This window comes from Cottoperca gobio, chromosome 17 (genome assembly GCF_900634415.1).
Source record: "Cottoperca gobio chromosome 17, fCotGob3.1, whole genome shotgun sequence".
Lineage (NCBI taxonomy): Eukaryota > Metazoa > Chordata > Actinopteri > Perciformes > Bovichtidae > Cottoperca > Cottoperca gobio.
Genome location: NC_041371.1, coordinates 18,097,329 through 18,112,673, shown reverse-complemented (window position 1 = coordinate 18,112,673; position 15,345 = coordinate 18,097,329). Strand labels below are relative to the sequence as shown.

Here is a 15,345-nt window from a genome sequence, read left to right as displayed (position 1 = left end):
TCACTTGCACCTTCTCCAAGATGGCGTCCCTCTGCCTCCCTCTGGCGGCCTCTTCACCTCACAGCGACAACAACTGATTCCGTCAAACCTGAAAGAAACACACCGGGAAAAACCAGGCTGGTGATTGACCAGAGCACATATTTGAAGAAACATGTGCATCTGTTTCGAAAGCATCTGCTGACATTTACACTGGAGGAACGAAACGAGAGGCACTGCTTCACCCGCACGATACCTCCCTCCACCCCCAACCGAACCCATAGTAATACATTCACTCAAGGACGCGCCCCCAATACACACGAGAGAGAGAGAGAAAGAGAAAGAGAGAGATGCAGGTATTCACTGGAGGTGGGGAGGGAAGCGCATTCGCTGCTGGCCATTAGGACGCCAAAAGGACAAGAGGGGATTTGTTGTTGGGATGTCTTTCTTCTTCCAATAAGAAGTCTCTTCTTGTTCCAAACGGAGACGCAGGTGTAGCCTCTTTACCCCGCCTCTCCAGCTTACTACTGCCTATCCCAGTTTCCCATGCGCCGCACCAAAAGAGGATTTTACGCGCCGGATTGGGAAGAATAGCATGATGGTAAATGAGATGTGGCACGTCTCTTTTGTGCGCCGTCTGCTACCGCCGCTGTGAATGAGATGCCGGGTCTGCACCCAGCACAGATGACCTGAAGGCGGTTGCAACTACAGCACTTGATCCATAAAGAGAAGACTTATTGAAAACCATGGCTGACCAGGTAAGGCGACACATATTTTCCACCTTCCCTAAACCCACCTCATGCGCGCTGCACAATACTACACACACACACACACACACACACACACACACACACACACACACACACACACACACACACATACAAACACACACAACACACACACACACACACACACACACACACACACACACACACACACCTTGTAATGTGTATCTTAATGAATAGCACGAGATCTAAGCATTGTTTTTATGCAGCACACTTTCTCATTGTCACACTATCTGTGTGTAGGAATTCAGTTTGGGATTTGGAGCATTTTCTTATCTTTACTTTCAGGATCAGATTTGTTTTAAATATATTATTACAGATACTTGTGTATGTACTACTCAGTAGTGACTTTATAGTAAAATGTTTGAGTCTCATACTATTTTTACGCTCTGTCTGTATGTCTCTCTCTTGGTGGACCATTTAATTCCATGGATTTCTTCATAGATGCTCCAAACTGAATTATAATGAGCCGTACAGTATACATGGTTTGAAAGAATCAAAGTACACCAGACATAACTAGCATACAACTGGTGAAGAAGCAGCACGACGTGTAATTGGACTGTAACGACGGAAGGATACAAACATTGCCTTTAGTATTAATTTTGTATTGTGCACAGTTGTTTGCCTTAGTTTCTCGACAGCCTTGCGAGCGAAGGAGATTAACCCTTGACACACTGGCTCAGACCGCGGTCAGAGTTGTATGTCTCGCGTATATCTCCCCTGACAACAGAGGCCATGCTTAATTGATTAGTTTGATTAACCCAATTGAGCTACCCGAGTGAGACTGTGTGAATGATGTGTGGGTGCCTGTGTGAATGATGTATGGGTGCCTGTGTGTGACAGTGTGTGTATGTGTATGTGCTATGACAAGCAGCCACACCTCAACTTCATATATGAAAAGCAATTACAGTATTGTGCTATACTATAAGTGTACTCCACTATACTATACTGCACAATAATACATTATTACACAAACACTACACTATACTATACAATAACAACGCTATACTGTACTATATATTACACTATAATTAAACTACACTATACTATACTATATTATATTATTCCAAACTGTATTATATTACACTGAACTATATTATATTATACTACACTACACTATATTATATTATATTATACTACACTACACTATATTATACTACACTACACTATATTATATTATACTACACTACACTATATTATATTATATTATACTACACTATAATATATTATACTACACTATATTATATTATACTACACTACACAACATTATATTATATTATATATTACACGACACAATATTATATTACACTACACTACACAATATTATATTATATTATATTACAGTGCACTACACTATATTATAATATACTACACTACACAATATTATATTATATTACACGATATTATATTATACTACACTATGTTATATTATACTACACTACACGATATTATATTATACTACACTACACAATATTATACTAAACTATATTACACTACACAATATTATATTATATTATATTATATTATACTACACTATATTATATTATATTATACTACACTATATTATATTATATTATACTACACTCTATTATATTATACTAAACTATATTATATTATACTAAACTATATTATATTATATTATATTATATTATACTACACTATATTACATTATATTATACTACACTATATTATATTATACTACACTCTATTATATTATACTAAACTATATTATATTATACTAAACTATATTATATTATATTATATTATACTACACTATATTATATTATACGACACTATATTATATTATATTATACTACACTATATTATATTATACTAAACTATATTATGTTATACTAAACTATATTATATTATATTATATTATACTAAACTATATTATATTATATTATACTACACTATACATATTATATTATACTACACTATATTATATTATATCATACTACACTATATTATATTATACTACACTATATTATATTATATTATACTAAACTATATTATATTATATTATACTACACCATATTATAGTATATTATACTACACTATATTATATTATATTATACTACACTATATTATATTATACTACACTATATTATATTATATTATATTATACTACACTATATTATATTATACTACACTATATTATATTATACTAAACTATATTATTTTATACTAAACTATATTATATTATATTATACTACACTATATAATATTATATTATACTAAACTATATTATATTATATTATACTACACCATATTATAGTATATTATACTACACTATATTATATTATACTACACTATATTATACTATACTACACTATATTATATTATATTATACTACACTATATTATATTATACTACACTATATTATATTATATTATACTAAACTATATTATTTTATACTAAACTATATTATATTATATTATACTACACTATATAATATTATATTATACTAAACTATATTATATTGTATTATACTACACTATATTATATTATACTACACTATATTATATTATACTACACTATATTATATTATATTATACTACACTATATTATATTATATTATACTGCACTATATTATATTATACTAAACTACACTATATAATACTATACTACACTATATAATACTATACTACACTATATTATGTTATATTATATAACATATATTATACACTACACAATATTATATTATACTACACTACATAGTTCAATACTGCACTACATCATGTTATACTATATTCCATTATATCATAATATATAATGACCTATAATATACTGTAACACTATACTGCATTATACTTGGTATATGATACTATACTATATTAGATGCTATAATATATTAGATACTATACTATACTATATTAGATACTATACTATATTAGATACTATAATATACTAGATACTATACTATACTATATTAAATACTATACTATATTAGATACTATACTATATTAGATACTATACTATACTATATTAGATACTATACTATATTAGATACAATAATATATTAAATACTATACTATATTAGATACTATACTATACTATATTAGATACTATACTGTATTAGATACTATACTATACTATACTATATTAGATACTATACTATATTAAATACTATATTAGATACTATACTATATTAAATACTATATTAGATACTATACTATATTAGATACTATACTATTCTATATTAAATACTATACTATATTAGATACTATACTATACTATATTATATTAAATACTATATTAGATACTATACTATATTAGACACTATACTATTCTATATTAAATACTATACTATATTAGATACTATACTATATTAGATACTATACTATATTAGATACTATACTATATTAGATACAATAATATATTAAATACTATACTATATTAGATACTATACTATACTATATTAGATACTATACTGTATTAGATACTATACTATATTAGATACTATACTATATTAGACACTATACTATTCTATATTAAATACTATACTATATTAGATACTATACTATATTATATTAGATACTATACTATATTAGACACTATACTATACTATATTAAATACTATACTATATTAGATACTATACTATATTAGATACTATACTATATTAAATACTATACTATACTATATTAGATACTATACTATATTAAATACTATATTAGATACTATACTATACTAGATACTATACTATACTATATTAGATACTATACTATATTAGATACTATACTATATTAGATACTATACTATATTAAATACTATACTATACTATACTATATTAGATACTATACTATATTAAATACTATATTAGATACTATACTATACTAGATACTATACTATACTATATTAGATACTATACTATATTAAATACTATACTATATTAGATACTCTACTATACTATATTAGATACTATACTATACTATATTAGATACTATACTATATTAAATACTATACATATTAGATACTCTACTATACTATATTAGATACTATACTATATTAGATACTATACTATACTATATTAGATACTATACTATATTAGATACTATATTATATTAAATACTATACTATATTAGATACTATACTAGATACCTAACTATACTATAATACATATGATATTCTAGTATCACATTATATAATGAACTGCATCACATTATACAAAACTATACTACAGCATACAATACTACATTACACCAAACAATACTATACTGCATAACACAATACTTTGCTATACTGTAAGATAATACAATTATTCTCCTGCATATACGTATATATATTACAGTATATAATGGTACTAATTCTATACTAAGATAAATCTACACTATTTAAAAGATTTTATAAAAATAAAGCAAAAGCATGATATTTACACGAAGTTACTAGTTTTCTACAATCTAACAATCAAATACAATTTAATACAACTGCCCTAGATAAATCCTAACTTTGAGGAAGTTACACAATCTAGAGTTTTTGTTGGCCCTGTGTCAGAGTGGTGTTCATTCAGTTTATTGTAATTTGTGGGAATTCCCTCTGTAGGTGATGAAATTGATTCTGTGATATTGTCATACCTTTTAATTAAGCTCCTATTCCAGGGGTCGGGAACCTATGGCTTGCGAGCCATATATGGCTCTTTCGATAACGCAATATGGCTCGCTGACATTTAACATGATTAACAAGTAATGTTAATTCTTATTTTATAATAAATAATTATATTGTGTCATTTTAAAGTAAAACATTTAGCAGCGGATTTGTTTTTAGTTCTCCCATCTCCTCCTCCGCCCTGTCTCTGGCTGTAGGTGAAGGTGTGTTCACATGTGTGTGCGTAGGGGGCGGAGCCCCGCCCGTCGCGAAACCGAGCAGAGGAGAAACTGCGCAAAGCAAGCAGTAGACCTGGGGGTGTCAAACTCAATCACAGAGAGGGCCAACATTACAAACTGGGACTACGTCGAGGGCCAAACACTGGTCCACATTTATTGAACAGGGTACACATATGGATAAGTGCAAAAAGATATGGAACATATTTAAGTCAACTGCAAACGGATTGCTGAGCAGTTCAATTTTAATATCTGAGCTGCAAAGTCGGCAAATGCGCTCAGTTGATCAGCAGAATGCTGTCGGGAACACAGCGGTGGAGATGTTTGTCAGTGTTTGGAAACACGTAGTGACCAAAGTTTCCTTATGCATCAGAGTCTCCCACAGGCAGCTTAGCTTGGAAAGCTCTCACTGCATCATACATGTCCGTGATCACACGGCCCTGAAGCTGCAGGTTTAACAGTGAGATGCTTCGTTATGTCGCACAAACAGTCCAGCTCACATCGTCCCAGAGATCTGTGGTGCGTTTCCCTTTGCTTTCCAAAAACTTTCATTCCATTCACATATTTAGATTCTTCCTCGCATGGTTGTGCCATGCATTGATTTAATTACCAAAACCGGCGGGCCAGTTATGACAGACATATATTTTCTCGCGGGCCGGATATAATTGCCTTGAGTTTGACACGCGTGCAGTAAACACTGAAACGTGCACATAAATGAGATAAATAACGTAAGCATTTAGTTTATTTAATAAAAGAGCACCTGTTCAATGAAACACTGATACCGCTATTAGTACTCGGAGAAGTGTTATTCTTAAAAAATGCACGCATAAAGTTGCATTCAAATCTATTAAATATATGGCTCTCAAGGAAATACATAAAAAAATATTTGGCTTTTATGGCTCTCCCAGCCAGAAAGGTTCCCGACCCCTGTCCTATTCTATAGTTAGCGTTGGCACAGGCAGACGCTGGGCCAGAGAAGCCCAGGGGTGCTATTTGAGCTAGTTTAATTGCTGCATTAATATTGATGAGGGTAGTCTATGGTTGACCTGCTGTGGCTCCAAACAAACACACTGTTATGCACATGCACATGCACACACTTACTTACACACACTTGTTTCAGCCAAACTATTGTTCCAGAAAAAACAGCTAACAGCTTTCCTTTTTTTTTTTATGACTAGGGATGGATAACAAGACTTTATGTTTTTGACCCATTTTCCTGTGAATTCATGCGGAGGTCACTTTGTACACATTGTACAGTATAGAGCCACCTGACAGCACTTACACATTCATTACACACAGCTGCAGCTTTTTGTCCCTTGGTCTTTCCCGTGTTTCTATCTCTGTGAACCTCTTCCTCTCTCTCTCTTCTCTCTCTGTGTACTTATCAACATTCTGTCTTTTAGCATCTACTAATATTCTGTCATTCTCACTGGTTTCCCTTTGACACGCTTTGCATCTTCATCAGCATCTTTCTGCCACTTATCTGACTCACCTTCACTGTTATCACCTCCCTCCTCTTTACACACGTAGGCACACACAACCTTCCCCCATTATTCAGTGTTAACATTTATCAGAATAAACAGTTACAGGTAAATCTGCAGCCTGTTTTTGGACCTCTTTGACTATTTATGAGTACTGTCCTTTGTAGAATAACACATATGTATTTTTGTTATCTGCATCATTTCATTCTAGTACAGTATGTTTCTCACCACGGCACCCCCCCTCCGACGTGGAAGCACACCCGTGCCTCTCAAACACCAGCTGCGGAGGGAAGAGGCCGTGTCTGAGGACTGTGACTGGATCCCGGGCATAGAGGAGCCAGCCACGTTGCCCATCAGTGACACAGTGGTGCATCGGGATGAGTCCTTCAACCAATCAGCAGCCGCCCAGTCGGTTTACCATAGCCACGGCGGGGCTTTGAGGATAGTGCTACTGGGACAGACTGGCGTGGGCAAGTCGTCGCTTGCCTTATCTCTGGCCGGGCAGTCGGACAGATCCCTCTCTACAGACTCTGAGACACAAGCATGTGGTAAAGACTTGGATAGGGATTGGTGGAGTGTGTTTGTGTGTGCATGTGCACCTGTGTTAGCACTGGCACACCTTTTTAAATCAGTCTTAACTACATAACACATGCAGACATTAAAGTCATATCGATTGGTGGATGGATTTTTTGTGTAACCTTTGAACAGGGCCAGGCTAGTTGTTTCCTTTCATTCTTTATGGTAAGCTAAGCTAACCACTAGCTGCGTTCATATTAAACAGACAGACAGGAGAGTGGTAGGTTGCTGATCTTCACATCTAACTCTCGGCAAGAAAACAAATAACATATTTTCCCCTTTGGGTATATTTCCCTTTAAAGCTGATAAAAGGAGCCTTAATTTGGCCTCTTTCAGTCAGTAGGGCTGGCACAGCTCACTGCACCATTGAGTATAATCAGCCCTGGTCCTCAACTAGCCAATCGATGAGTCAGTGTCACTAAGAGAAGACTACTCTCCCTCAAGCATAAAGCTGACTTGGCCCTGACTCGCGCCATACAGTATTCATAACTGCCCATGTAGTACTCTTGAATTCATGCATCATAAATGGACAGAAAAGCACTTCCATCCAAGAAGCTTGCACATGTTTCCCTGATGGTGCGCACATCCTCAGCCAGAATTGTAGGAAAGTGCGAAATTATTCTATGAGCTACATGTCAAAATTACAAAGTGTTAAAGAAACACTAATCAACACCTATTGAATTAACACTTTTTTGATAGTTTTGACCAGATGCTCTATCAACCCATGAGTGGTTTAACACCTCACACACAATCAATACGTGTCCTCACCAAGTAATTACCAGTAAAAGACAGCGAGACCTAATTAACCCCAGGAGATTGGGTGTGCTTGTACCTTAAAAAAGACACGTCATTTATCGATGGGTTTTCTAATCTATTTCAAGTTATTCTGGGTTAATGTGTATTTTAGAAGCTGCCTTGCAGTTACAGGTAGTGTATTTTCTCAAGGTGTATCAATGCAGTTAAATGGTCAACAATCATTTTTAAGTTTGTAAATATAGATTTTCTTTGTAATTGACTAATTCAAAATGCAGCTAATAGAAGCATTTTATAAGTCTTAAAATATTTTTTTATTATTGTCAACTAACCCCATTAAAAGCCACAACCAATGACAAATTGATCCTATTAACAAGTATTGTCTGTGAAGTCAAAGCCTGATATAATAAATATATAATAAAACATATTGCAAAGTCCCCAACAAATATACTATTTACTCCTGTTTAAGTATCTTTTGACAACAACTTAATGTGCCCCTTATTTTAAAAGATATACATTTTCAGTAGGAATAAACAAGCTTTGAGATACAATTTGAAAGTGTGGGAAAATGTGCTATAACATTGTTGGTTTGTGCTTTTGTTCCATGGGGTTTGTTGACAATAAGAGCAATACAAAATATGAGGCGTGTCCTTTAAATTGGACTACAAAAATGTTTAGATAAGAATGTCCTTAAGATAAGGAGCAGATGTCTAAAATGGGTTGTAGTAACAATTTCCAAACATGTCATTTGGCCACATAACCCAATTTGGACATATTCATAAAACTGGTTTAAGGTGTCTTGAGTAGGTCATGGACATTTTTGGTAAAGAGCATTAATTAAGTTAACATTGAAATTAATTCAGATTCCACAATGAATACTGTCATATTTTTATATTTTAATATATAGTGCTTCTACTATTTCATGGCAGTGTGTTGTTTATGATACACTTTGTGTGCTGATGTGTGTGACATGGTGATTTGCTTGCAGGTGAGGGCTACGAGTGCTCAGTGACAGTCGACGACGAGGACAGCAAAGTCATATTCTTCGACAACTGGAAACAGGTGAGCGACTGACGGTGAGCCTCAGACGCTCAGACTGCCTGTGTTTTTGTGCTCTGCTGATCTCTTCCTCTTTAAGCCTCCATTCACTTCAACTGCTTTCACATTCATTGCCTGTTCATAAGAACCGGCCACTTGTTCCATTTCTGCGATGGGCAAATTATTTGTGTGTATTCAAGTGTAAAGAGAGTGTGTACATACTTTAGCTTTTTATGTGTACAAGTGTGTGTCTGTGTGCTACACTGTACAAGGAATCCTGCAGGAGCAGCTGTGCTCAAGCTTCAAGGTCTCTCATACGGAAAAGTGGAAACCACTCTCTTGTAAACTTTACTTGTTTCAATTCAAATCTACAGTTAATAAGAATAATTTGGCGAGGGCTAAAGTTGCTGTGGCCCTCCTTTAGAGTGGAACAGTGTTAGCGAGTTAATACGACCCTGTGCCGATGGTCTTTGAGCAGGAAAAACTGAGCAATAACAGCTTGTCAAAAAGCTACTTGTCACACTGAGAACATTGTGTGAAATCAAAAAGCATGCAGATATTAGTGCCTATTAATAATACGATGGAACGGGCAAGCACTCTAATTAGTGTGTAGGGTAGATCATCATCCCTAATGCATCTCATTCCAGATGTCCACTTGGCCTTCAGGGGCTCTCCCCGTAAGGTTAAATTATTCACACGCTGCTACATTTAGCTCTGGGGAACTCCACGGAAAGCTAGATCATTTTTTTCACTTTCTCACCCCCAATGTTGTTGTCCTTCCTGCCTGCAGCTGTCATCATCCCCAAATCTCACTGTCCATTCACTGTCTTTGTTGGTTTTTTTGTGGCGTTTGCTCGCCTCTCTCCACTGGCCCTTTTCTGCCGTGGTTAAATCTTGCTAAGAGATAATTACATTTGTTATTCTGTGCGTGTTAATACGAGGCAGGGCATTAAGGTTGAAGCAACAGACCCAGGCCAGCGGGAAGCTTGGAATAACTCCAGGGCCGTCAACAGAGGGGGAGGCAGAGAGGACTGGACAACGTCCCAAATCATTGGCCAATTCATGCTCATGTTTTTGGGCTTTTTCTTTGGTAATGCCCATGGATAATAGACACATACAGATACAAACTTGCACACACAGAGTCATGTCTGCAAACAGATGTTGTCTAGCTCTCTAACCCGTGTTGTGGCCTCTAACTGGCACAGCATTAACCGCCAGTCCCAAGAGGCAGGGTTGCAAGTGTTACCATAGCAACATCCAAAGACACACACTTTGAAGGCTGACTTAATCACTCACTCTCACATAAGATCATGCTACAACAGTCAGCATTTGACTTTGTTGGCTATGGGGCGTCTTGTGTTCTCAGGCCCGGTCAATCAGCGCCTCATCATTCCCTTGCAATACAAACTGACAAAAAAGATGAAAAACTGTAACATACACACTCAGTGATTGTTCCTTGAAGTGCTTTCTTGGCTTGACTCACGAGCTGATTGACACATGAAGTTCGAGCTGGAGCTGTAATTTCCCCAACAACAGTGTAGGGAGCGACACACAACAAACTGCAGGTAGAGCTTATTGTGAGTAAAGAAACATATTGACTCTGCTGTACGTGCACACTAGAAGTGGGGGGGGAAAGATCCTTAGATGCAACGCAATTCTCTCTTGTAAGATTTGTGTGTGTGTGTGTGTGTGTGTGTGTGTCTGTGTGTGTGTGTGTGTGTGTGTGTGTGTAGGGAGTGTGTGGTGGAGTTTGCAGTTTGTGCTAGAACAAATGTCTTTATTTCTGGCTACTGAGCGGGGTTAGCTCTGGAGTGAGTTTGGCCCTGGAGACCAGAGGTGAACAGAGATGTCATTATCTGTATCTGTTCAGCCGGCTATTTGAGGAAACGTAACTGACGCACAGATATCTTAATCATGGAGTTTTTTTCCCCTTGGATAATAATGACCAACTACAGGTAGAAAGAAAATATCTGTTTCCCTTGCATTATTTGTGCTTTCCCGAATAACTGATTCATATTCGGGAACATCCCTACTGGAGACAAAAGCAAAGTGTCTCCCCTGTGCTTTCCGCCCACGGTCGGTGTAAAAGGAGCATGTAGTCATACAGTGAGGAAAAAAAATCATGTATAGAAAACTAAAATATTGATGCATCGAAGCCCTATGAATGAGTGGCTTGAGATTCACACCCTTAGTGCACATGCTGCATGTGCATGATCAAATGTGTAAAACACACCAACATACACATGCAAAGGAGGCTGAGAGTCTGCTCAGCCAGACGCTGGTACGTTGTGAGCGTTGTTGACGTCACAGGGGTTGGATGGTATAAATAAGTCATCCATTTGCCCAAAATAGAAACACTGGCACACTTGGCATTGACCTAGCTGGCCCACGCTGCCCTTCGCCGTCAGACTGACATTGATTGTGTAATGTATCTCTAAAACAGCCAACTGTGTTTTGTGAGAAGTCAACAAAGTGGGAGATTGAGGTCACTGAGGACCAGAGGCGCCCTCTCACCCTTTTTCTGTAATGTGTGTTTATCTGTCTCAGTGTCAGCCTGCATATTCCAAGCTCGAATCAGTTTAGAAGTTTCCATTATTATTTGATAGCTTGAATTAAAATATTTATCAAAGACAACCAAAAGGTGCAGCCTGAGGCCTGTAAAAATGTAGGCCAGTGATGTATGTGTGTATTTATCAGCGTGCAGCGAGAACTTGCCGCTGCCCCCGGAGGACAGGATCGTTTATTATGTTAAAGAAAATTAGGGAAAAAGTCCAGGATGTAATTTGGAAGAACATAATTGCTGCTTGACCACATTCTTTTGCTCTATTAGGACGGCAGTAAAACATTGTTGCAACATCCAGTTCTTGGAGCAGAGACATATTTTGTTTACTCTCAAGGGGTTCCTTCCCTGGACATTTTCTTCTTTCCTGTTTTGCTGTTCTGCAGCCTTATGAGAGTCGCTCTGGACTACTTACAGTTTCTCATTTCATGCCCTAATCCACATAAGCTATTATACCTTAACAGTTTTGTTTGTTTTCATCTCCGCTGGGAGTCACTGCTCAATTTGTGTAAAATACTCTGTGAGAACCAAAATCACGAAATGGAAAAGCTACATACGGCCTTGTGTTTAGGGGTAAATATCAAAACCCTATTCAAGTTTTAAATGAAGTTTTCTAGATCGGGTGGATTGCACTAGCTGAGAACTATTGTTTTAATAGAGGATAGGCAGATGATTTAAGATATTCTGGGCACAGACAACAATTCAGCAACATGTTTTAATTGCTAGAAAGCTGAATGGATCTAATATTGCTACTCATACTTTTTCTTTTTAATTGCCATTAATTAAATTCTCATTTTAACAGCGTCACTCACAAAACTTTATTGCGCACCATTTTATAGCTTCCTTAATTTTCCGATGTTTTTGTGTCTGAATTTTAATTGGTCCAGTATTGAGCGAGAGCGCTGCAGCTGCAGGAGCTGTCAATCAGGCTGCAGTATAATCCTTATAGCAATTGCTCACCATCAATGTACGTTTTCTAAAAGTGCTACCTTTTTGTCTAACTCAAGAAGAAGTCTCGTTCTGTAATCTCTCGAGAGACTTCATCCACAAAGTTGAAATCAGCTAAATATTCAGCCATATTATTGAAAATCTGTCAGATAACACGAAGCTATGCTTTCTGAACCTCAACACAACAAACTCCAACAGGCACTCTTCTCTCCAACTCTCACTCACTTTCCCATCGCTGTCTTACGGCAACAAGTCACCTCTTGTGCAATATATGGAAACATGGGAAAATAGCTTTTATAGTTTTTGTTTGTTTTTTCAAATTATAAGGACAATAATGCATAAAGTTTAAAATACAGTTAACCTACCCAAAAGGTTAATAATTGTATGCAATACTTGTGTCCTAGACGTAAATCCTTGTTTATCCTCCCTCCGGAGGGGGGTCAGAGGACAACTACAGAACAGCATCCCTGTGACGGGGAGGGATTCTGGGATTTGCTAAGAGACACTTAAGCAGGGTGGAGGCTCCACATGTGGTAATATTAAAGCCTGAATCTGGGTCATGCAGGGACGCTAACTACACCACCCTCCTCGGCGTGTGTGTTTGTGTTTGTGTGTGTGTTTGTGTGTGTGTGTGTGTGTGTGTGTGTGTTTGTGTTTGTGTTTGTGTTTGTGTTTGTGTCTGTAAGGTTGTTGGTGGTTCATGGCATGCAATAGTCCGCATGTTGCTCCATGTCTGTGCTGTTATGTCAGCTGAATTCGGTGATGATGTGGTCATTTGTGGTCATTGGTGCTCGGCTTACCCAGTGCTTATGCACGTGTGTGTGCATGTATGTCTGTGTGTGTACTAGGCAGTGCAGGCCAGATGGCCTCTGTAATATATTTCCTTAGGGAAGCGTTGTCTCTGTGCAGCAAAAAGTAAGTGAGAGAAAAATAACAAAGCCACTTACTCAGCATTCCATCCACGCTAAGCTTCGTCATCCTATTATCAGATTTTGACTTAGCTACCAGAGCAAGGTGCTCTTCCATCTCCTCTTCTTGATTCTTCTGCACACTCCTCTCCCTTCCTTTCCTTCCCTTCATCATCACTCCTGTGTCTTTATTGATCCGCCTGCTATTTCATATTGCTCTAACAGGCAGTAAGACAAATGAAAGGCAAATAAGCAGTCGTGCACAAAAGCATGTGTTTGCTTTTAAAAATGATAGCATTGGTGTCTATGTATTTTTCTGTAGATGTTTGAGTAAGCAGGTGGGGATGTGTTTGACCTTTTGTTTCCATGTAAAGACCCTAAGCTGCATTGCTTTACCCTGTTCTTCAAAGCAAATTACTTGGGAGCCAATAGTTGCAATAGTTCAGGTTCTGTGTTCTAGGCAGTGGGGGGCATGTTGGATAAAGAGAGATACACACACAGACACATACATGCTCTCAAAATGTGGCCAAATGCTGTGTTTTCCGCCCTTGTTTCCCAACTGGAAGAAATAATAGTTAGAGTGCTTGCAGAGCCACAGTGTGTTATGCAAATGATGTCTGAGCAGTGATTCATTGTCCTCACTGTTAATGGTTACTGATGTAGTGCCGGTCTCTAGCAAGTTGGTGGTGAGTGTGTAGAGTACACGTTAATGTGTATGATGTGTTTTGTTTCTGTGCGTATAAAAGCTTTTCAAACATATGAAAATTCCCTGATAACTCCTCTGATAGCTTTGTAAAACTCAGCCGCAGCTTCTCACGGCACATTAGGTCTGCACAAACTATGATAAATCTCCTGTATGTTGCACTGATAAAAGCAGGTTTGGAAACTGTGCTTTCTGTCAGGTTTTATTGGATGTGTTTTTTCTTATCTTCATCTGCGCCAGAAACAGGAAGTTGTCTAAAAATTTGTTTTTCCAAAGCCTGGTTTGTGACCATTTTTATTGGTGGAACAGATAGGCCTGTGTGTCTGTTTATCATGGTGTTTGAAGGCCTGAATGATTGTGCTAGTGGACTGTGTTTAAACAGAATGAGAAGCTGCAGCAGAGTTGTAAGAAGAGCTCCATCAATATATCTGCATGGTATATTATCAGCCAATAGCAGCTTGTCACGGATATAACTGTATGGGTGTATACAGTATTTCAGCAAATAAGTACAGAAGAGAGAAATATAATTTTATGGTAATTTATAAAGAGTGTTGCCATTATGCTGCTCAGCACGTATTGTTACAATTCTTTAATGACCACATTTAAGGGGTCCGTTTTCAAAAACCACCATTGGCAAGTTTTATGACACTAAAGCTGTCCGTAAGATGGAAACTAATACACAAATGATGGGCAACTACGTCAGGCATTTGGCAGAGACATTGCAGGATGTAGACCAAAGCAACAATCGGCCACCATTATGTATTCATAATTTCAATGTAGAGCCAGCATTGCACGT

The 15,345-nt window shown here is 36.5% G+C and overlaps 1 protein-coding gene across 1 annotated transcript in view; it reads left to right on the top strand.

The window, feature by feature from the left end:
* The first annotated feature begins 354 nt into the window (after positions 1 to 354).
* The window catches only part of rem2 (RAS (RAD and GEM)-like GTP binding 2), a 30,102-nt gene continuing 15,111 nt past the window's right edge, over positions 355 to 15,345 (top strand). Inside the window, exons 1-3 of the mRNA XM_029453620.1 lie at positions 355 to 734; positions 7,275 to 7,611; positions 9,381 to 9,454. Coding sequence (XP_029309480.1) covers positions 723 to 734; positions 7,275 to 7,611; positions 9,381 to 9,454 — 423 coding nt within the window. The 5' untranslated portion in view covers positions 355 to 722. The remainder of the gene's footprint in view (positions 735 to 7,274; positions 7,612 to 9,380; positions 9,455 to 15,345) is intronic.